This window comes from Leucoraja erinacea, chromosome 8 (assembly GCF_028641065.1).
Source record: "Leucoraja erinacea ecotype New England chromosome 8, Leri_hhj_1, whole genome shotgun sequence".
Taxonomy (NCBI): domain Eukaryota; kingdom Metazoa; phylum Chordata; class Chondrichthyes; order Rajiformes; family Rajidae; genus Leucoraja; species Leucoraja erinaceus.
In genome coordinates, this window is record NC_073384.1 from 71703752 (window position 1) to 71727940 (window position 24189).

General features: G+C 42.3%; 1 protein-coding gene across 2 annotated transcripts in view; it reads right to left on the reverse strand.

The window, feature by feature from the left end:
* snx9b (sorting nexin 9b) overlaps positions 1 to 24189 on the reverse strand; it is a 98649-nt gene that overhangs the window by 14399 nt on the left and 60061 nt on the right. For both annotated transcript variants that reach the window (XM_055639970.1, XM_055639971.1), the window contains 8 exons: positions 22212 to 22337; positions 16490 to 16607; positions 15076 to 15206; positions 7370 to 7473; positions 7032 to 7135; positions 5983 to 6060; positions 2672 to 2748; positions 1186 to 1275 (listed from right to left, as the gene is read on the reverse strand). In XM_055639970.1, coding sequence (XP_055495945.1) covers positions 1186 to 1275; positions 2672 to 2748; positions 5983 to 6060; positions 7032 to 7135; positions 7370 to 7473; positions 15076 to 15206; positions 16490 to 16607; positions 22212 to 22337 — 828 coding nt within the window. The remainder of the gene's footprint in view (positions 1 to 1185; positions 1276 to 2671; positions 2749 to 5982; positions 6061 to 7031; positions 7136 to 7369; positions 7474 to 15075; positions 15207 to 16489; positions 16608 to 22211; positions 22338 to 24189) is intronic.

A 24189-nucleotide genomic window follows, 5' to 3' on the forward strand; every position in this document is an offset into this window, starting at 1 on the left:
ACTTATGTCCTCTGTTTCTCGATTCCCTTACTCTGGGCAAGAGATTCTGTGTGTTTACCCGATCTATTCCACTCATGATTTTGTATACCTCTATAAGATCACCTCTCACCTTCCTGTGGTCCAAGGAGCAGTCTTAGACTGGTCAACCTCTCTCTATAGCTCAGGCCCTCGAGTCCTGGCAACATCCTCGTAAATTTTCTCTGCACCCTTTCCTGCTTGACAACATCTTTCGTACAACATGGTGCACTAAACTGAACACAATGCTCTAAATGCGGCCTCACCAATGTCGCATACAACTGCAAGGTGACCGCCCAACTTCTATACTCAATGCTCTGATTGATGAAGGCCAATGACCCATAAGCCTTTTGGACCACCCTATCTACCCGAGATGCCACTTTCAATGCACTATGTACCTGTACACCCAGATCCTCCTGCTCTGCAACACTCCCCAGAGCCCTACCATTCACTCTGTAGGTTCTGCCCACGTTAGTGCTCCTAAAATGCAACACCTCACATTTCTCTGTGTCATTCCATCACCATTCCTCAGCCCACCTGCCCAACCGATAAAGAGCCTGCTGCAATGTTTGACAACCATCCTCACTATTGACAACACCACCCTGCATGTCCTCCAGAGATGCTGCCTGACCTGTTGAATTTCTCCAGAACATTGTCCTTGACGCAAGATTGCAGCATCTGCAGTTACTCATGATTCCAGTGTAATCTTATTTCCTGGGCAATGTTCCAATGGGAACTGCATGAGGCACGACATGGTTCCAGAAATCACATAGTCAATCCAAGTAAGCCTCACAACCAGGAATACCCTATCAATGTAACCCAGAAATCATCACAATTGCATTCCACTCTAGAAATTATCCTTTTTTGTTTCTGTGTGTAGTGCCAAGTACAATGCCATGTGTATTTTTTCCAGGCTCATTACTGTTCCACATTTGAGCCAGACTAACATCTGGAAGGTTTATTATATTGGCTGGCTTCCTCATATCTATCTACATCTCCAGTTTTGCAAAACTTGGCATCAGCTCAGCAATCTTTTAAGTTGAAGTTTTTCTTTACGTTCATTTTGGCTTCAAAACTTTATGTTTCACTTTTTATTGCTGTCCGACAAGGGACAAATATAAACAAAACCTCAATGGAACATTTTCATTTCACACAAGTTTTTTTTTTTACCTTATGTACTCCAATGATATCAGGGAAACATCCTAACAATCCTTTATATTCCTGGTTGGTTTCCATCAAATATTCCAGGTCTTTTTTGGGCTGTTAAAAGACACAGGTTCATTTGACATTTCTACACATTGGCAAGCGTTGCAAAAGTAACATGTTTACTTGGATTTTATCATTTCAAGTTCTGGTATCTCCCATGCAATAAAGAATATATTTTAAGTACACTTTTACTCGATAAATCAAAAGCAAATACTTTTCAGGCATTTTCTTTATATCCTTAATTTCCCATGGCACATACACGATTGATACTGAGCCACACCCACACAAGACATTGCCACTTTATTAGTAATGTTACATGGTCAAAAATTATAAATGTGAACCAGAATGTAAACACTATTAACAGAATGTCTTAGGTAGGCAAAAATGCTGGAGAAACTCAGCGGGTGAGGCAGCATCTATGGAGCGAAGGAAATAGGCAACGTTTTGGGTCGAAACCTTTCTTCAGACCCGAAACGTTGCCTATTTCCTTCGCTCCATAGAGGGGACAGGGGACATAAAAATTATGTCCCCTGTCCCCTCCATGTTTTGACAGTGAGTTCCGTTCTTGGGTGTAGGGGCAGGTAGTGTAGAGAAAGCAGGGACTCTGCAGAAGGACCTGAACAGTTTGGGAGAGTGAGCTGAGAGGGGGCCAGATGTGTGGAGTCATGCATTTATTTCGAGAGGGCTAGTATACAAAATGGGGATGTAATGCTGAGGCTTTATAAGGCACTGGCCAGACCACTATTGCGAGTATGAATATTGTGAGCAGTTTTGGGACCCATATCCGAGGACGAATGTGCTGGCATTGGAGAGGTCCAGAGGAGGTTTACGAGAATGATCGCAGGGATGCTTGGGTTAACATTTGATGAGTGTTTGTCAGCACTGGGCCTCTACTCCCCAGAGTTTAGCAAGATGAGGGGGAACCTCATTGAAACTTACCGATTATAGAAATGCCTGGGTAGAATGGATGTGGAGAGGGTGTTTCCACTAGTGGTGGAGAGTCTAGGACCAGAGGCCATAGCCTCAGAATAAAAGGATATGCCTTTAGAAAGGAGATGACGAGGAATTTCTTCAGTCACAGGATGGTGAATCTGTGGAATTCATTGCCACAGAAGGCCAAGTCAATGGATTTTTTTTTTTAAAGGTGGAGATTAATAGGTTTTTGATTAGTAAAGGTGTGAAGGGTTATGGGGAGAAGGCAGGAGAATGGGGTGAGAGGGAAAGATAGATCAGCCATGATTGAATGGCAGAGTAGACTTGATAGACCACATGGCCTAATTCTGCTTCTACAACATGTGAATTTATCACCAAACTGCTGATTTAAAGTCATGATGCAGACTTGAAAAGCTCTGTTAGTTCCAATGGCACTGTATAATGTGCAATGTAATTAGAAACATTTTAGGTCTATTTTACACTTCCATGCAGTTATCCAAATAAAAAATCTTGGCACCTGTTCTGCAAAGAGGTTGGCAATTTCTTCATAAGTTTTTCCTGCTTCAGTTAAAGGATCTGTCAAAGTAGATTCACCTGAAATACAAATAAATAAGGAGAAGGTGTTGGCTAATTGTACTGCAATTGTTACGCCCGATACTCTTTACTATGGATGAGAGTTTATTCAACAAAGTAGCTTTAAAGGACCATTGTTAGGCCTCATTTGAAGTATTTCATACAATTTCATTTGAAGAGTTACACAATTGTGCCAGTACAGGACTTATGAGAAGGCACAGTGATGTTTATAAGAATGTTGCCTGGTTTAGAGGATATTAGGAGAGGTCGGAAAGGCGTGGGTTGTTTTCTCAGGATGAGGGGAGACCTGAAGGAAGTATATAAAATTATGGGTGGCATAGATAGAGTAGACAGTCAGAACCTTTGTCCCAGGTTGGAAATGTTAAAGACTAGAGGGCATAGCTTTAAGGTGAGAGGGGGAAAGTTTAAAGGAGATGGGCTGAGCAGGTTTTTTTTTTTTACAGAGCGTTAAATGCTTGGAATGTGCTGCTAGGGGTGGTGGTGGAGAGAGATATGATGGTGGCATTTAAGAGGCTTTTAGACAGGCACAATGGCACAGCTGCTGCCTCAGAGACCCAAATTCGATCCTGACCTCGAGGGCAGTCCGTTTGGAGTTTGCATGGTGACCGCATTCATTTCCTCCGGGTGCTCCGGTTACCTCCCACATCCCAAAGACGTGTGGGTTTGTGGGTTAATTGCCCCCTAATTTATAGGGAGTGGATAAGAAAGTGGGAAAATAGAACACTCGTGTCAAGGTGGGCTGAAAGGCTGGTTTCCATGCAGTATCTCTAAACTAAAGTAGGTATGCAGGGAATGGATTATATGCAGGCAGATAAGACTCGGTGTTGGCATCATGTTCAACACAGACATTGTGGGCCAAAGTGCCTATTCCTGTGCTGTACTTTTCTATTTTAAAAATAACTATGCCAAATTGCACACAGGCCGAGAATTGAAAAACATCTCTCTCCCTAAGCCTATGGCCTCTAGTTTTAGAATCCTCAACTGCAGGTAAATGACTGTGAGCATTCACTTAAACCCTGCAAGACCCAAGTTATCCCCAAAAATTACTCAGGATGTTTTGGAAACAAAACTGCTAAAATGTCTAGTTTCAAAGTAATTAAAAAAAAAGCATTCAAAACCATAGGACCTGTTTACTGATTCCCATTATATTTGTAACAAAGTTCACGATTTATCATCAGGTCGTTCATGTTATAGACAGATTGATTTTTTTAACAATTAAAAAAAAAATCATATTGATCAAATCACTAAGTAACCATTCTTCAAACCATCAAGGAATCTTTAAAATAAAACCTGCATAGTTTGAAAATGTAATTTGATTATGTTGATTCAACATAGATTTGAGGGTATGTCAATGAAGTTGAGCAATGACCTACGGGAATTGGGGGTGGGGAGATGGAAGAGACATTTCTCAAGGCTGCATCCATCGAGGAAACTCCATTGCTAAATGTTTAATGCTACCAAAGTGCTATTCTAGCCAAGAATGTAATCTCACCTTTCACCTTGACAAAACACATTCACATTGCCACCAATGTCAGGTGAATAGGAAGGAAATATACTGCAAAGTATGAGGCTTTACAATCCAGGCATTCTATGGATAATCATTTACTAAAAATTGCAATCGGATAACATTAGTGCACAAACATCATGTACGAACATTTATTAGCCTTGGCACCACTTACAAGATTGAGATTGAGAATTTCAGGGTTAAAACCTAGACAAGCTATTAACTACAACACTTTAATTACAATACAGTTACACTTCCTGCAGCAGGGCTAAAGCAATGGTTGGCAACTGTTTAAACTTGCTTCTAAAAATTCATACAATCTCTATAAGATAATACCTATTATTCTTCACGGTATCCACACAATGATTAGATTGTGAATAGTTTGAAGGACATTTCTTTTTAAAATCTTACTTTTCAGTTTTAAGAATCAACCAAGAGATTTGCAGGAATCTATGTGCATATTAAAGATGTCACAATGGATATCTGCTAGAATGTGCATGGCAGTTAAAATGAATATGCTTGCAAACGACCAAAAAGCAAACTTATGCATAAGTGGAAGACAAAAAAAACAATCTATGATAGTTACAGGTAGACAAAAATGCTGGAGAAACTCAGCAGGTGAGGCAGCATCTATGGAGCGAAGGAAATAGGCAACGTATCGGGTCGAAACCCTTCTTCGGACTAGGATAGTTACATGTCAGTTAAATGAAAGTTAGAAAAAACCTATTTAGATACAAGGCTGAAGGAACAGGTTTAGAGATACAACGTGGAAACAGGCCCTTCGGCCCACCGAGTCCTCGCCAGCCAGTACACTAGTTTTGTCCTACACACTAGAAACAATTTTCAGAAGCCAATCGACCTATAAACCTGCACGTCTTTGGAATGTGGGAGGAAGCACCCGGAGAAAACCTAAGCAGACACAGAGAGAAGGTATAAACTCCGTACAGACAGCACCCGTAATCAGGTTTGAACGTGGGTGTCTGGATCTGTAAGGCAGTAACTCTACTGCTGCGCTACTGTGCCGCCCCCAATTTGTTCTTGAAAAATTGAAACGGCATAATCTGAATATTTTGATTGATAGCTTTTAAAGATAACCGTAAGACTTCTTTTGATCAGCACAGAAACATTTGTCCATATTCTTAATGTTCAATTGTAGTTTACCATGAGTCTAATTATATTAATTTACCTGTTATAGGGAAGAACTGTTGAGAATGTGGCAACAGGCTCCATGCTCACCATTTCAGCCACTATTAATAGGTATGAACCTAATCAGGCCACAAGGGGGTTCAGGTAGATGATTAAAAACTTTTATGAAGGCAGGGCAAAATTGATCTCATGGTATTTTAATGATTTTCAAAGTTAATCCTTTTACTTCATATTATATTAAGTAAAGGGGCTGTCCCACTGTACGAGCTAATTCAAGAGTTCTCCCGAGTTTCCCCCGATTCGGAGAATTACGGTAATTGCCGCTCGTAGGTACTTGGGGCTCTCGTGGACATTTTTCAACATGTTTTCAACACGTTTCCCGAGTACCTGCCGTTAGCGTTACGAGCCGCTAAGAGACGTCCCGAGCTCCGACGTACGCGCTACGTACATTCTACGTGCTTACCACGCGTTTGATATTTGAGATTCTGCCAGAAATATAGATATTGCCAGGGATAGAGAATTAGGGCTTCAGTTTATCAAATGTATATGCAAAAAGTGTAGAAACATTTATCACAGCTTAGTACCTTCATAACCACTGGTTGCGAAGACCTGTGAAAGGTTTTGCAGAGCTTTTCCTATCTTCTGATACTCCTTAGGTAGTGCTTCAAGAGAACAGAGAACACAATCAGCACAGACTTCAAACAAAAATGGCCTATCATACTACTTCTGCCCAGTTCGCTAAAACTCATACATTTTCCAATGTTAGTCTAATAAGTTTCTTAAGCTGGAAAGAGTGCAGTGAACAAAGGTTCGGCAATAAAGCAACTCACAAAGAAGCTGGAAAACAAGAATTAAAACAGAGAATGCTGAAAATACTTGACATGTCCAGCAGCACCAGTAGATAGAGGAATGATGAAACATCATTGGCCTGGATTACTCAGTTTCTTTCTCAAAATGCTGTCTGAAGTGCTTTGTACTTCCAGCATTTCCTCTTTTATCTCAGTTATTAAAGCTGACAGCGATTCAGAACGCTGCTGCTCGAGTCCTCTCTAAGACCAAGAGAGTGGATCACATCACTCCAGTTTTGAGGTCTTTACACTGGCTTCCAGTCTGTCAAAGAGTTGATTTCAAATTATTACTGTTGGTTTATAAAGCACTGAATGGTCTTTGGCTAAAATACATTTCTGATCATCTGCTACATTGTGAACCATCCAGACCTCTGAGGTTGTCTGGGACGGGTCTGCTTTCTGTCCCCAGAGTCAGAACTAAACATGGAGAAGCAGCATTTAGTTTTTATCCACCACATATATGGGACATACTTCCAGAAAAATGCAGGTCCGCTCCAATTCCCAGTTCTTTTCAATCGGAGCAAAATACTTTTCTGTTTGACTCTGCCTTTAATTAAATTAAATAATTATTCATTTCTGACACTGCGCTGTAACTTTTATTCTTGCATTTTATACTTGTCTTATTCTATTTTAGCTTGTTTTTACTTTCTATTCTTTTTAATGACTGCTTAATTGCTTTTGATTGCTCTTTAATGCTTTGTGTAAAGCACTTTGAATTGCCTTGTTGCTGAAACGTGCTATATAAATAAACTTGCTTGCTTGCCAAAGCAGCTTTTCATACATACCTCCTGTACACCTTTTCCAATGTTCCTGTCCCACATTGAGAAGCTCTTTGACTCCATCATCCATGGCCTTTGTGAACTTACTAAATGATTCAACCTTTTGTTCCCTGCAGGGTAAAAGGTCTATCAATTGACATGATCCTTTACAAAGATCAATTAAAGCTCCGTGAAGGAAAAGCCAAGCATGCAAACTAAAGCTTCAACCCAAAATCAAAATGATAAAAAGCAATGGATTTGACAAATGCATACTTCATACATAAAATGATTCTGACATTTGTTTTAAATTACTCATTTTTCAGCTTGGCAATGCTGTGCTTGCGGTTTGTAAAATTAATGCATACGCATCGAATAGGCCAACGTCCTCTGCTGGGGACTCCACTGTTGAAAAGATCATGACACCAACAACATCATCCTTTTCGGTTTTTCTCTTGCCTAATTTCCATTCCTTCAATGAATAAAGGAGAAAAGAAACAGTAAATGTAGAAAAATTAAAATCTCTTCCAATTAATTCTCCTTTCTGTGTTGAACAGCAGCACAGTCACAACAAAGGACAATTTGGCATTCTTCATGCTAATGTTTGGTTACCACTGCTAAGATTATAATAAGTGGCACAACTATTGTAACTTGTAGTGAAGGAGCGAAATATAGGCTCCATTAAAATATGACAACTAGAAATAATGTAGCAGGTTCACAATTGCTAAAAAAAACATACAGTACTCGTTCGGCACAATGCCAGTCAGATAGACACAAAATGCTGGAGTAAAGGACCTGTCCCACTGTACGAAGTAATTCAAGAGTAATTCTCCCGAGTTTTCACCCGATTTGAACTCGGAGAATGTCTGTAGCTGGGTCCGTACGAGTTCGTGGATGTCTCGCAGTGGCTCGTACGAGTAACGGTAGGTACTCTGGAAATCCGATAAACTCGTGACATTTTTTCAACACTGTAAAAAATGTCCACGAATAAAAATAATATCAGTGATGAAATAAATTGTTACTTTTTACTCGTACGAGCCACTTAGAAAAAATCCACTAACTCCTACGGACCCGCTACGGACATTCTCCTAGTTCGAATCAGGGGAAAACTCGGGAGAACTCTTGAATTACTTCGTACAGTGAGACAGGCATCTCTGGAGAGAAGGAATGGGTGACGTTTTGGGTCGAGACTCTTCTTCAGTGAGAGGGAGACACATAGATAACATAGAAAATAGATGCAGGAGTAGGCCATTCAGCCTTTCGAGCCTGCACCGCCATTCAACATCTAACTCCCTCTTAAATATATCCAATGAACTGGCCTCAACTACCTTCTATGGCAGAGATTTTCCAGTGATTCACCACTATGTGTGTGAAAATCAGAGTGTAAGGAATGAATGAATGAATGATATCTTTATGAATGAATGATATCTTTAAAAAAAATAAAAGAAATGATGAAAATGAATAAATAAAAGGAAAATTATATATATGCACATAAATACATACTCATACATACATATACATATATACATACATACACACATATACATAACATGTATGTACATACATAAATTAAAAAATCAAAAGCCAATTTCAACATAATACACATTAGACTCGTTTGAAAAGGGATAGGAAGCAGCCTATGCTTGTCTTGTCCTACCCCCATTCTTCACCATTAACAAATGCAAAATTCAATAAAATAAACAAAACAGCCAATTCAAATAAAACTACTCCAATCAAGCTATTAAGAAAAAAAGAACAAAAAAAGAAAAGAACAAAAAGAACAAGCACCATTAACATCTGTGAGATTTACATTCTCCTTCCTCATTACTGTACTTTTCAAAGATATATCTTTTGTACATTTTTTTTAAATTGCATTATATTCATACTTTGTTTAATCGTTTCGTCAAGACCATTCCACAAAACCACCCCACAAATGGAAATACAAATACTTTTTAAATTGGTCCGAGCATAATGCTGTTTCAAGTTTAGTTTCCCTCTAAAGTTATAACCCCCCTCTCTGTCTTTGAACAGTTTTTGTATGTTTACAGGTAGCAGTTTATTTTTTGCTTTATAAATTATTTGTGTAGTCTTGAATTCTACCAGATCCTTAATCTTTAAGGTGTGTAATTTTAAATACAGTATATTGGTGTGTTCATGATATCCTACATGGTTTACTATACGAATAGCTCTTTTTTGTAGTGTGCTTAGTGATTGTAAGGTGGTTTTGTAGGTGTTGCCCCATACAGTAATTTAAATACGGTAACACAAGCGAGCTGTACAGAATATACAGTGCTCTCTCATTCAAAACATGCCTTGCTTTCCCCATCACTCCAATACTCCGTGCTACTTTTGCTCTCACATGTTTTATATGGGGTTTCCAGCAGATTTTGTGATCAAGAATCACACCCAGAAATTTATTTTCATACACTCTTTCTATTTCAACATTATTTATCATTACTTTTACTTGTGTATTTATTTTGCGATTTCCAAACAGCAATTTTGGTTTAAATTTAATGATAATTAAGGAAGGAAGTGTAAGGTGTGAAAATGAGACATCAAAGGAGATCAAGCAATATGTAGAATAGATCATTGTAAGCTAGAAGAAGAACGAACTATACAGATAAAATGTAATCAGGGAGACAGTCAGACTGGTCGGAGAACTAGGAAGGGGAGGGAAGGAGAGAGAGAGGGAAAGCAAGGGTCACTTGAAGTTAAGAGATGTCAATATTCATACCGCTAGAGTGTAAGCTGCCCAAGCAAAGTAAGAGCTGTTACTCCAATTTGCGCTGGGCCTCATTCTGACAATGGAGGAGGCCCAGGACAGAAAGGTCAGCGTGGAAATGTGTTCAGCAACCGAGAGATCAGGTAGGTTTAGGCAGATTGAGCAGAGGTGTTCAGCGAAACAGTCGGCAAGCCTGTGCTTGGTCTTGCCGATATCTAGGAGTCCAGTTGATCTACAGTGTATTCAGAAAGTATTCAGACCCCTTCACTTTTCCACATTTTCATACGTTACAGCCTTATTTTTAAATGAATTAAATTATATATATTTTTATCATCAATCTACACACAATGCCCCAGAAGGAAGAAGCAAAAACAGGCGTTTAGAAATTTTTTGCAAAGTAATCAAAAATAACTGAAATTTCACATTTATATCAGTATTCAGACCCTTTGCTATGACACACACAATTGAGCTTAGGTTCATCCGGTTTCCATTGATTATCCTTGAGATGTTTCTACAACTTCATTGGAGTCCTTCAGTGATAAATTAAATTGATTGGACATGATTTGGAAAGGCACACACAGTCTATAAAAGGTCCCACAGTTGACAATGCATGTCAAGACACAGATCTGGGGAAGGGTATAAAACAATTTCTGCAGCATTGCTGGTCCCGAAGAGCACTGTGGACTCCGTCATTCTTAAATGGAAGAACTTTTGAACCACCAGGTGTCTTCATAGAGCTGGAGGCCAGGCCAAACTGAGCAATCGGGGAAGAAGGGCCTTGGTAAGGGAGGTGACCAAGAACCCGATGGTCACTCTAACAGAGCTCCTGTGTTCCTCTGTGGAGATGGTAGAACCTTCCAGAAGGACAACTACACCTGCAGCACTTCACCAATCAGGCCTTTATGGTAGAGTGGCCAGACGGAAGCCACTCCTCAGTAAAAGGCACATGACAGGCCCCTTGGAGTTTGCCAGAAGGCACCTAAAGGACTCTCAGACCATGAGAAACAAGATTCTCTGTTCTGATGAAACCAAGATTGAACTCTTTGGCCTGAATGCCAAGCGTCACGTCTGGAGGAAACCAGGCACCGCTAATCACCTGGCCAATACCATACCTACGGTGAAGCATGGTGGTGACAGCATCATGCGGTGGGGATGTTTTTCAGCGGCAGGAACTGGGAGACAAATCAGGATCGAGGGAAAGATGAACGGAGCAAAGTGCAGAGAGATCCTTGATGAAAACCTGCTCCAGAGCGTTCAGGATCTCAGACTGGGGCAGAGGTTCACCTTCCAACAGGACAACGACCCTAAGCACACAGCCAAGACAACGCAGGAGTGGCTTTATGACAAGTCTGTGAATGTCCTTGAGTGTCCCAGCCAGAGCCCAGAGTTCAACTCGATCGAATCTCTGCAGGGACCTGAAAATAGCTGCGCATCGACGCTTCCCATCCAACCTGACAGAGCTTGAGAGGATCTGCAGAGAAGAATGGGAGAAATTACCCAAATACAGGTGTGCCAAGCTTGTAGCATCATACCCAAGAAGACTCGAGGCTGTAATCAGGGGGCGGAAATCGCTATCTCAAAACATGGGGAGGGGGGGAAACACATGCGCTCACACACATGCGCGAGGCTTCGGCCGTGGGCCCTGTGGACCACAACATCAGGAGCTGACCTGGTTGGTGACCGACTCTGAACTCCAGCAACAGCAGCTTCGTACGCCCCAAATCGTGGGGCTTCAATCGCGGGGCCTTTCATCACCCGGCGCGGCTTAAAATCGGCTGCGGGGCCTTCCATTGCCCGGCGGGGGCTTCAACATCGGGAGCCTCGATCGCCTCGATGCAGCAATTTGATCGTGAGGCAATGGAAGATCCCGCAGCCGATTTTAAGCTGCGCTGGGCGATGAAAGACCCTGCAAACGGGCAGATTCAAGCTCCGCTCTAGGATCTTTGCTCCACCAGGACGTCTCCCTCCTTCAATCACTGCGCTCTACCCTCAGTACCACCCCCCCTACTTCCACCTGACTGACCCCCCCCCCCATCAATCATCGCCCTGAATCATTAACCCCCCCCCCCCCCCCCCCCCCCCCAACTGCCTGCTGACTGACGTCTCTCTCGTCAAATCGGCGCCCTCGATCATCAGTCCCACCCCCACTGTCTCGCAGAAAGCGGAGATTTTTAATGGATGATTTTTCCCAAACTCCACTTTCAGATCCTCTCATGATCAGCAACAATGTTCAAATAAATTGATAATTTGCCTTTTATTTCAAACTCTCTTATTGAAAATAACTAATGTGTAGGAAGGAACAGCAGATGCTGGTTTATACCAAAAATAGACACAAAATACCGGAGTAACTCAGCAGAACAGGCAGCATCTCTGGAAAGAAATGGGGCACACTTCAGGGTCGAGACCCTTCTGAAGGATCTTGACCTAAAACATCACCTATTCCTTCTCTCCAGAGATGGTGTCTGTCCTGCTGAGTTACTCCAGCATAACTAAACAATTTCATGGTATCATAATGTACACACCCAGGGCAATAGTTATAATCTAATTAGCACTAATTACTGCGTTCCAATGGGGCAACTATCTTAACAAAACAGCTCTGATTCTCATCATTCCATTGGGATGACTATTTTCATCAAATTATAATAAACAGTGTTAGTCCGGATTATAAAATGGAAGCCTGGATTGGCCAACAAGAACGCATCTTTGAGGAAGAAACTGAATTACTAAGTAACAGTTATGTAGTAGGTTCAGAAGAAACGATCATTCCAGAGTCTACACCATTCGTTGTAAAGATAAGCCCATGCATGACGTATTTAGTTTCTGAGAAACTCGGTCAAGAAAACCTTCAATGAAACTCCCTTTCATGCTCTCCATTCTTAACTCTAATATCAATCTAGTAAATGTCCACTACACTTTTCTAACTTGTTTACATTCTTCATGAACCATGGTGCCCAAAAATGGACAAGGTACCTCAGCAAAGGTCTAACCATTAATAACAAAACCTACTTCCTTGCGTTTATGCCGTATTTCACGCCCTGCCCGACATTAGGCCTGGCTGGCCCGCCGCAGTACCGTGGACCAGAGAAGAAGTCTGGCAGTGCGCTGCATTGATAGTGGATTGGGCCGCAGGAGGCCCTGCAGCAGCCTGGGACTCGGCTGGGCCGGGAGTCGCACCAAGAGGCCTAGCACGCGGACCGGATGCGGCCTGCAGTGTTGGAGGACACCGATGGCCATGCTTGGCCAGGCCGATCCTGCAACATCGCCAGGACAGCGGGCCTTCATGGTCAGGTTAAGAACACTACCCCAATTACAACAGGGACTTAAAAATGGCACCAAATCTGGCGACTCTGTTTAAGTGTCTCATTGTACTACTATTATCCACTTGTTCTGTATCTGTGATGCTTATCTAAGATGTATCCAAATAGCTTATGTATACTAATACTTATACTGACTGGATACAAATATAAATTTCACAGTACCTCGGTACACGTCAAATAAAGTCCCATTGAACTATCTATAAAGTTTAGCAGAGAGACTGCTGCTCAGATTACAGAATGCAAGTAGTGAAGTGGGGTTTATCGGCTAGAATTTCTCATCACAATCATAATCATTCAATGGCGCAGACTCGGTGGGCTAAAGGCTTGTTTCCACCCTGTATCTCTACACTAAACTATCCTTTGCCCTGCCAAAGGTACACGTCTGAACAAGATCGAACAGATGATATGCAGAGCTTAACTGCCCGTCGACGTTTACAAAGAATGGCCATTTTTGGACACCAAATGAGTGCCTGTGATTATCAAGCCAAACCTGAGCAAAGGGTTTGCAATATTTTCCGGAAATGGGACAATGAAAACATACAGATACGTTAAAATATCTAAACAATAGCACGTTAAATTGAATCTATTTAACTTTTTATTCTAAATCTATTCTTACATTGAAACTGGTAGATAGAATTCAACTATCGTATATTCTCAACATCACATTGTTTCTAATATTCTATGTTTACACAATCATCAAAAAAAGTTATGGCTGAATGAACAACGCAAAGTTAGGCACAGGAACAAGCCCTTTAGGCAACAATGGCAAACATAATTTAGTTTAGCTTAGAGATACAGCGCGGAAACAGGCCCTTCGGCCCAGCGATCCCCGCACAATTGCACTATTCTACATACACAAGGGACAATTTACCAAGTCAATTAACCTACAAACCTATACTTCTTTGGAGTGTGGTAGGAAACCAAAGATCTTTGGTCACGGGGAGAATGTACAAACTCCGTACAGTCAAGCACCTGTAATCAGGATCGAACCTGGGTCTCCAGCGCTGTAAGGCAGCAACTCTACTGCTACGCCATCGTGCCATCCTAATGCCAAGACTAATCTAATTTGCTTGCATGTGATCCATACCATTTCCCTCCGCCCATTCCTAATCCCATTCCCAGCATAACCGTGTGCCTATCTAAAAGCTTCTTAATGTTACCACCGTATCTGCCTCCACCACCTCCCCGGCAGTACATTCCAGGCAGCCCCATTCTGTGTTTTAAAAAAAACTTGCCACACACATCTCCATTAAACTTTGCCCCTCCCATTTTAAAGCCACGCTCTCTAGTCTTTGACATGTACATCCTGGGAAAATGGTTCTGATTACCTTATCTATGCCTCTCGTAGTTTTATAGACTTCTATACGAGGTCTCTCCTCAACCTCTGGTGTTCGAGAGGAAACAATGCACGATTGTCAAACCTCGCCTTGTAACTAAAACCTCCTGATCCAGGCAGTAGTCTAATAAACCTCTGCTGCCCCTTCTCCAAAGCCTCCAAGTACTTCCTGTAATGGAGCGACACGGACTGCATGCACTACTCCAATGAGGCCGATCCAAACTTGAAACTGCATCATGACTGTCTGACTCTTGTACCCAATGCCCTGACCAATGCAGGTGAGCATACCATAAGCCCACTTGATCTATTTATGTTCCCATTTTAAGGGAGCAGTACCTTTCTAGTACCCAATTTTAGAGTATAGTACAAGGAACAGTAATGTGAGAAAGAGGACCAACACACCCTCGCCTGAGAAGTGAGCACAAATAAACCCTTTTTAGTTTTTTTGCCGTATCCCATCAAGTGAGCATGGAAGTAAGATATTGGGAGCAACCATCTTGTTCTACACTTTAGCATGACGCCAGTTAAAAAAAAAATCAAACATGATGATTTAGATATTAGAACTACAAATGAACAAAGGAGAAAATATAGATCATGCTGGAATATTCCCTTAATCAACATTTTTTTCCACAAGAGATATCTTTGGTTGTATAAGATTCCTCCCACTTGGTGGTAAGTGTTCACTCACCACATTCTTACCTTTTCATCTCGGTAAGTAATGAAGAGCTGGAAGACCTCACTGTTTGAAACGATAGGATGGTGGCACATTCTATTCATCCAACCTTGCAATCTCTCCATTCGCATCTTAATGAATTCCTCTTCAAATCGGCCTTTATCACATTAAAACAGATGGATAGGTCTCAGTGATGTCCAATATCAAAGCCCATTTCACATCCCAAAGTCCCAGGAAATAAAGGACAGACAAACAACAGACAATTTAAACTTTCCCCAACAGCCTGCTTTGCATTACTCCTGGTTCAACAATGCTATTTCAATGTATTTTTATTTCAGCAGAACTTATGTACTCAATCATAACTTAAAAAAAAAAAATCCATTGAACCACAAAACTTTGTTTTTTCCCTAGATGTAAACGTTAATCCTACTTTTTAATGTTCTAACAGGGTCAGAGAGAAGAGAGGAGTTTTTAATGTCCTTTCTTGTGTCTTGGGCAGAGCTGTTCCCAAACCGAGCTTTGCTGCTACCCGACTGTATGCTTTCTCTGATGAAAAAAATAATCTACCTCCTTTTTAAATACTTCCAAAGATCCAACCTCCACAAACCGCCTTGGTGGGATTCCAGATTCTCCACCCTCCACACAAGAAGAATAATTGTGATGTGTTTAGGTCTATTATTGTCACATGTACCAAGGTACAGTGAAAAGCTTTGTTTTGCATGCTATCAGAAAATCCATTAATGCAATCGAGTCGTACGCATGTATAATAAATAGAACAAAGGCAAAGATACAGTGCAGAATATAATTAATGCAGCTATTAAACATATATATATATATAAACAAGACATGTAACAACACCAAATGCCAAGCCTGCAGTTTCTTTACATTTTAGGTAACTCTCCATGTATTTTATTCTACTTTAACAGGGAACATGTGATCAATTTATGTGACGACAACCATATTGATGCTAACTCCAAGTCAGCATTACTATCTGTGAAAGCAATTACCACCTTCATTGTGGCAGTCAATACATGCTGTAAAAAGAGCTTCTCCTCTACAAAGTTTGCTGATTACTTGCATAACAGTAAAAAAATCTCAAATAGCTCTGCTTCAATCGACAAACCAGTGGTGGATGGCTTTTTCTTGCTTCGATGCATCATTTCTTTTTCACCAGGAATATTTCCACCTTTTGCACATCATGGGATCAAAGACACCTTGCTTGAAATAACACATCCATCAACAATTGGAAATTACAGAAATCTGAATCATATTTTTGTTGTCCAAAGATGGCATTGTAGAGTTCTGAAACTTGTTTGTAACAATGTTCCCCAAAATGTGTCCCTACATTAAGCATAAATTCTATTCTCGCCGGAGGGGCATCATTAATTCCTGCAGAACAACCAACTATAGTTATTTGTATGACAAAATGTTTCCAATTACCTGTAACTTGTTTATCTGGAAGTGAAGGAATGGGAATAGCAGAACCAAACTTGTTCAGTAGACGCTCGTATAACCAATCAAAATGCTTATATCTGTGGTTGACTGATCGGTTAGTATGCTGTACATTAAAGACACAAAATCAGGAAAGGTCAACACAATTCTGCATGCATTATAAAAAAAATACCAAATGAAAAAAGTCAGATATTTCCTTTGTCTCCACAATCAAGAGGGAGCTGAAGGGAATGAGGGGATAATTAACAAATGAATGTAAAGGGTAGAGCTGCCAAGTTTTGTCAGAGCATTTCAGTATTCCAGTATCTGAAAATCAGTATTTTGCTGAGGAAATCAGTATTTTTATGCGGAGCCATTTTGCTGAAAAAGTGTTTTTTTTTTAATGTGCATCATACCCATGTAAGAGTACAAGAATGCATAACTTTACTACCAATTGACATGTCTTCTACGCACCTGACTTGACAGAGCATTTTTTGCCATCTCTTTGTATACTTCTGTTTGAACGGCTGCTTCCTGCTTTTAGCACCAGATGATGATGTAGAAGCCATTTTGGAAGCCTCCCTCTCCTTCCCTCTCTCTCTCCCTCCTTCCTCTCTTTCCCTCCCTCCCTCTCACTCACTCCTTTTTTTCCCCCTCCCTCTCTTATTCCCTCTCCGAACTCTGTGACCCATATTGCTGTGGCCATAGCGCTATGTGAAAAGCCCATAGCGCTGTTTAAAGTCCATAGTGCTCCTACTGGTAGCGCTATATTTAGAACCCATAGAGTTGTAGCCAACAACTCTTCATTTAAATTCCCACGTGCTAAACTGATGGCGCTGTTTAAACCTGGAGCGGGACAGGCAGATCAAAGCTTACAAAAATAATCACCCAGATCTTGAACTTTAAAATACTAATAGATTTAATCAGCTAGAATTTTTAGAGTTACAGTATGACTTTTTATATCCTTGCATTTTTTAAGCAGCAAGATGAAACAGGAAGTCGGGCCGATTAAAAAAAAATCTGTATTTAACAAAGCAAAATCATACATCCGTATTCTTATCGCATTTCCGTACAAAATACGGAAAATCCGTACTACTTGGCAGCTCTGGAAGGGGTGTTTAATGTTTGGTGTGAACATGGAGTGCCGAAATTCTAACTCTTAACTCTGTGGGTGATTCTCTTGCCACATCCTGCAAGGCATGCCAAGGAAGAGTGCTATACAGGGCCAACCCATTATTAGTTATTCCTGCTGATGAAATCACCTGCCAAAAGAATACTGCCCTTGCCGCCCTGAACAATACCCATTTATTTGTATTCTGTTTCCTGTCTGTGACCATTTTTTTAATACATGCCAGTAATTACCACCAATCTTAGGTTCTTTAATTTTACATAACACCGACCCTCTGAAAATCCAAATATACCACATTCACTGGCTCTCCCTCATCCACCCTGTCAGTTACTGCTTCCCCCTCAATAATGACTAGGTTCATTTTGCATTTTATAACCACGTACCGTCATTCTGAACAAACCATGCACATGTAATCTAGTTATCTCCATCCTTGAATGCTTAAAGACAATGCACTTTTGGGTTATATCGCTTTGCCACAGTCTTCCTACCAAAATGTCTTCCTATTTAAGGTAAAAATGAGGAAGCCTTTTTTCTCTCAGGAATTATCTATCCCAGGGAACTATGGAGACTGCATGATTTTAATATATTGAAGGCCATAGTCTTCCGGGGAAGAGTCAGGAAAGCGGAGTCATGTCAGAATCAGATTGAAAGCCCTCCTCATCTTTGACTTAAATAGGAAACATAGGTGAGATTCAAGATCGCATTCTAATAGAGGGAATACAAGGAACTGCAGATGCCAGTTTTCAAAATCGACAAAGCGTTGGAGTAAATCAGGTTAGGCAGCATCTCTGGGAAATATGGATAATTGACTTTTCGGGTTTGGACCCATCTTCAGATATTATTTCAGACTAATAGAGGGGCCCAATTCTCTGCTCGGAATAACCTAATTTTGGAACCCACCCCAAGTGCCTGTACATATCTCAATCTCGTAAATATTTAAAGTAGCTAACTTAGTCGAGGCTAAGGATTGGATCCAGCATTTTACCATTCCAGTGCCACTGGATTGTGGAATTATCAATAATAAACACCTCGCAAATTGCTTCTGTATATTATTTGCTGAACATTTATGCAGCTTTGTCATTACAAAAGAATGTGTGCCTAGTATTTTCAAATTCATTACAAAATAATTGATTTCAAATAAATCACATTATATTTTTCCGTCGTTTGTAGAAAATACCAACGATTTCCCGACAAAGACAGTGATATTTCATGCAGAACAACTCACGATGCACGCAAATAAGTCAGCCATTATGTAAAGAGGTGCAACGACAGTAAACCCACCGATGGATATTGATGAAAGAACAAGAAAACTAGTTTTCTTGTTTGTGTGCAAAATGCCCTTCATTTAGTTGCATGCTAGTTTAAAGTGTAACTGGATATTATGTCTAAGATGCTGCTTGCAATGAAAGGTATCCAAGATTCACTCATGAAAAGACAGCATTGTTGAAAGGACATTTAAAGAAAATATGGGCGGCACGGTGGCATAGCGGTAGAGCTGCTGCCTTAGTGCCAGAGACCCAGGTACGATCATGACTACAGGTGCTTGCCTGTACGTTCTCCCCGTGACCTGTGTGGATTTTCTCCGAGATCTTCGGTTTCCTCCCACACTCAAGACGTACAGGTTTGTAGGTTAATTGACTTGGTGTAAATGTAAAATAGTCCATATTGTGTATAAGGTGGTGTTAATGTATGAGGATAGCTTGTCGATGCGGACTCGGTGGGCCGAAGGGCTTTCTTCCGCACTGTATCACGAGACTAAAAATTTCCCGTTGTATTTTTACTCAACTTTATAATAGCCCTACAAGTGTTTGACTCCAAACTAACATACTAAAGCTATTTTTTTAAATTATAGAATAGCAACGTGCTGCCTGTGCAATTCAAGTATACTGGAAGGAATTTCAAAAGTTGCCTAGTTTGAAAATAAAGAACACTTGCCTCATTGATGAACAGTTTGATAAACTGGCTGATATTATCAACGGCTGATAAACTGAAAGCAAGGGTCAACATCATCAGGAAACTTGCTGGTAACAGCTGGGGATCCAATGCACACACCCTCTGTACTGCAAGCTTAGTCCTGGTCTACTCAACAGCCGAGTTTTTCCTCAACAGCTTGGGCTAATATCTGCCAAACCAAATGAGTTGACACTGTCCTTAACTCTGCGATGCGGGTCATCACAGGGTTTTGACCTCCATCGCAAGCAATGTCTAACCTTGAACAGAATCGGCACCCTCCATGCAAGAACAGCCCATCACCTGCATAAGTTGGGGAGAACAGACAGCCTTGCTTGTGACTGGGGGCACCAGACTAGTCCATCCCACACATCGTGAATGACAGCCCACTGAGGCTTTTCCCTGGTGGCATCAAAGCCACCCACCCAGTAACTGATGCTGTCCTGGCCTGGATGTCTACCCTTGATCTACAACTTTAGGCTGTGCACACCATACGCAAGAAGATTGTGAGTTTGCACAGCACAGTTCCCTACATGATAGCATATTTGGAAAGCTGCTCTGCACTTACTAGTAGCATCTTCAATTGAATTGTTGGTTGGGTGCAGTCACCCCAGTGATTGTAACAACATGCAAATACTGCACCAGAGGACATAATAAAAAGGTCAAAAATGTCTCAGTCTAATGCAACTGTTCAAATATTTAGAAAGCTGTTGTGACCAAATCAATGTGACAAAAGAAACTGCAGATGCCAGTGTACACAAGAGTGCTGCATTAACTCAGCGGCATCTCTGGAGAATGTGGATGGGTGATGTTTTGTCAGAAGCTCTCTTCAGACTGATTGTTTGGGGTGTGGGGGAATTAGGGAGGAAAGAAAGCTGGGAGAGGCAGGACAAAGCATGGCAGAAGCAGTCTGCAGCAGAGCTTGTGGAGTCAGCCAGCGGAGGCCTTCCCAACCTGCCGCTGCCGTGAAACTGGGAACCTGCCTGACGGCCTGGAAGGCCTGCTGGCTGTGGATCCAGGAAGCCGCCTGGAGAACCTGCAGGAGGCTGCTGGAGATGTCGTACGCAAGGAGCAAGTGCTGGTAGGAGGGCAAACTGGGGTAATGCCTCCAGTGCCTTCAAGGTCAGCTGCAGGAGGCACCCCCCCCGGGAAACAAAGATGGCCGGTCGAGGAGTGGGACGTTGGTTTGCAGGCCAAGTGTGACAGAGGAAGGTCCTGCAGGAGTCCGAGGCTTGCCTGGATGGGGAACTGCTGGTGGACCCAACTTTGGAAATGGTGCCAAAACGTGGCTGCGCCCGCATGTATAAATATGGGAGGGATGGAATATATAAGTGGATACAGGTGAGCGGGATGTTTGGAACATAAGCCAGATATTAAAGACTGATTTAAGAGTTGCAAATTATAAAGCCAGAGGAAGGAATATAGGTGGAGGGGAGGGGAGAAAGCGGTGTCAGTCTACGTAGGGCACAGGGAAGGAGGGGGGGAGAGAAAGTGGGGAACAAAGGGAGGGTGGTTGCTGGAGGTTATATAAAATTCAATATTCAAACCATTGGGTTGCAAGCTATGCAAGTGGAATACGAGGTGCTGTTCCTCCAGCTGGTGTGCAGGAAAAAGAAAGGAAGAGGCGGAGACAGTAGTCTCCCCGACATTAGAAGGAGAAGGGTCTCGACCCAAAACGTCGCCTATTCCTTCTCTCCATAGATGCTGCCTCAATCGCTGAGTTCCTCCAGCATTTTTGTCTACCTTCGATTTTTCCAGCATCTGCAGTTCTTTCTTAAACACAAAGGTATGAGAATGCAATTGCTGAAGAAATCTAGCTTTGTGATAATATCAACTGACTGAAAATTACAGTATGGAAACAGACCCTTCGTTCATCGAGTCCATTCTGGCCATCAATACACTGCTTCTATCTAATACCATTTTGCATCCGCTCCCAACACAAATGTTTTGGGGCAAATTAACCCATAACTCACATATCTTTGGGATGCGGAAACAGGAGAAAACCCTCAAGGTCACAGGGAGAAAGTGCATATTCTCCAAACACAGCAGCACACGTGTTGGTAAGGATGGAACTTGGATCTCTGGCGCTATGAGGCGTCAGCACCACCAGGGTCTAGGCCATTTTCTCAATAGATTTGAAGTAAAGATTTATGTAGTGATCAAGTAACAAGTGGTACAAACATCATTATTAATTTGAAATGTTAAACAGTTTCTTGAGCCAGAGATAGACATACAAAGCTGGAGTAAGGAGAAAAGGAATAGGTAACGTTTCGGGTCGAGGCCCTTTTTCAGACTGAGAGTTGGGGAAAGGGAAACGAGAGATATAGACAGTGATGTAGAGATGTATAGGACAAATGAATGGAAGATATGTAAAAAAGTAACAATGATAAAGGAAACAGGCCATTGTTAGCTGTGCGCTAGGTGGAAACGAGTTAGTCAATGACACTCAACCAGCCGACTTTGAAGCTGGTATGACAGGTGAGGGAGGGATGGAGAGAGGGAATGCAAGGGCCACAGATGCTGCCTGGCTCCTGGGTAAGTATTTATTACACATACACCTACGTATTACACATTCATTTTGTTTTTTTTAATCAATTTGTATATCCTCAAGACCTACCTTTTTGCAAAAAGTATATATTTTTGAAGACTTACATTAGGGGTCACTTGATACTCAATGTAACTTTTTAGTCCATACAGCTTGGATCCTTTCCTTGGGTCAGCTACTACACAGCTCAGCGAGGATGAGGGATATTCCCAAACAGGGCCAACTTCGCCTTTCTGGAAGAAAAAAAACATGATGTCAAATGTACATTGAAGCAAAAAAGCGATACGGGCAAAATTAATTTTAACCGTCGACCAAAATTAAAAATCATTTGCGATCAGATGTGATGCCAATTTTTATTCCTAATTTACAACTGTAACCCCAGATAACCTACCTCAGGACCTAGAAGGGCAACCACCCACTCACCAGGATTTTATTCAAGCCCAGGTAACACCCAGATTTTGTGAGGCACAGAGAAACCTTAATGTAGCTCTGCAAGGGACGTGTTTGTAGATCAAGCCAAGCACAAATACTTCAACCCTGCCTTCTTAAATTTTGTTTTAGCTTTCCCTCTCCCATCAGGCAAAAGGTATAGAAGTGTGAAAAGGCACACCTCCAGATTCAGTGACAGTTTCTTCCCAGGTGTTATCAGACAACTGAATCATTCCACCACAACTAGAGAGCAGTCCTGATCTACCTCATTGGTGACCCTCGGACTATATTTAATTGGACTTCACCCGGCACTAAATATTATTCCCTTATCATGTACACTGTAAATGGCTCAATTGTAATCATGTGTAGGAAGGAACTGCAGATGCTGGTTTAAACCAAAGATACACACAAAAAGCTGGAGTAACTCAGCGGGTCTGACAGCATCTCTGGAGAAAAGGAATAGGTGCCGTTTCGGGTCGAGACCCTTCTGAAGGAGGGTCATGGGTTGTGTCCATCTTCGATTGTAATCATATTTTGTCTTACCACTGACTGGAGAGCACGAGACAAAAAACTTTTCACTGTACCTCGGTACATGTGACAATAAACTAAACTCGCATACATGCACCTGGAAGCAATTGCAAGGTTCCTATTCTGCAAAATGATCTTGAGAGCTCCACAACTAATTGGAATCTAAGGCTACCATTAGGTTGACTGTGGGTGGGGATGTTGTCAAAGAGACGTTATACAATTTTACTTCGGAGTCACGTCGGCACGCATGCGCGGAATTACGTCCAGCAGAACAACAGCGGCACAGCGGGAGTCAGGCGCTCCCGCTATGGAGGTGAAAGAACGGAGCGTCAGGTAAGCTGACGTCGGGTTTTTCTTTCACAGGGAGCCTTCTGCTTTCAGGCAGAGAAGAAAGGCTCTACAACAAACCTGTCCCCCGCTCGATTCCACAGAGGAGCGTTCCATCTGGGGGGGGGGGGGGGGGGGAGCAACAGAACAAACCCTGTCCCTGCTCAACTCCACGGAGGAGCGTTCCATCTAAGGGGGGGCAGCATCAAGGCGGTAGGACCGCTTACCCGGCGCTCCGCTATCATGACACCGTGCCGAGTCCAGCCCGCTAGCGCCTGAGCAGCGGGCTGGAAGTATCGCCACGGAAGAGGCGCCCGGCCGGTGGCTTCAACATCGGACGGGACGTCTTTCCTCCCGCACCGGGGGGGAAAGACAGCCGCCTGAACAGACCTGCCCCCCGCTCGACCCCACGGAAGAGCGTTCCATCTCGCGGGGGCAGCAACAAGGCGGTAAGACCGCTTACCGGGCGGTCCGCTATAACCCGACATCGCGCCGAGCCCAGCCCACTAGCGCCTGAGCAGCGGGCTGGATGTAAAGCCATGGAAAAGGCATCCGGCCGGTGGCTCCGACTTGTCGAACGGGGACGTCTCTCCACCCAGGCGGGGGAGAGACAGCCGCATGAGTCGCATGGAGCGGCTCTTGGAGCAGGAGCTCCAGCGAGGTGCACCCCAGGAGGGGCGTTCTCGCAGAGGGGGGTCAGGCACCCCCTCCACAGTGCCTTGTGCACTGAAATTCTTCTTCTATGCATTTCCTCCCTTCTGCCTCATCAGTTGGGGACTACGCACAGTACAAATGGACTCT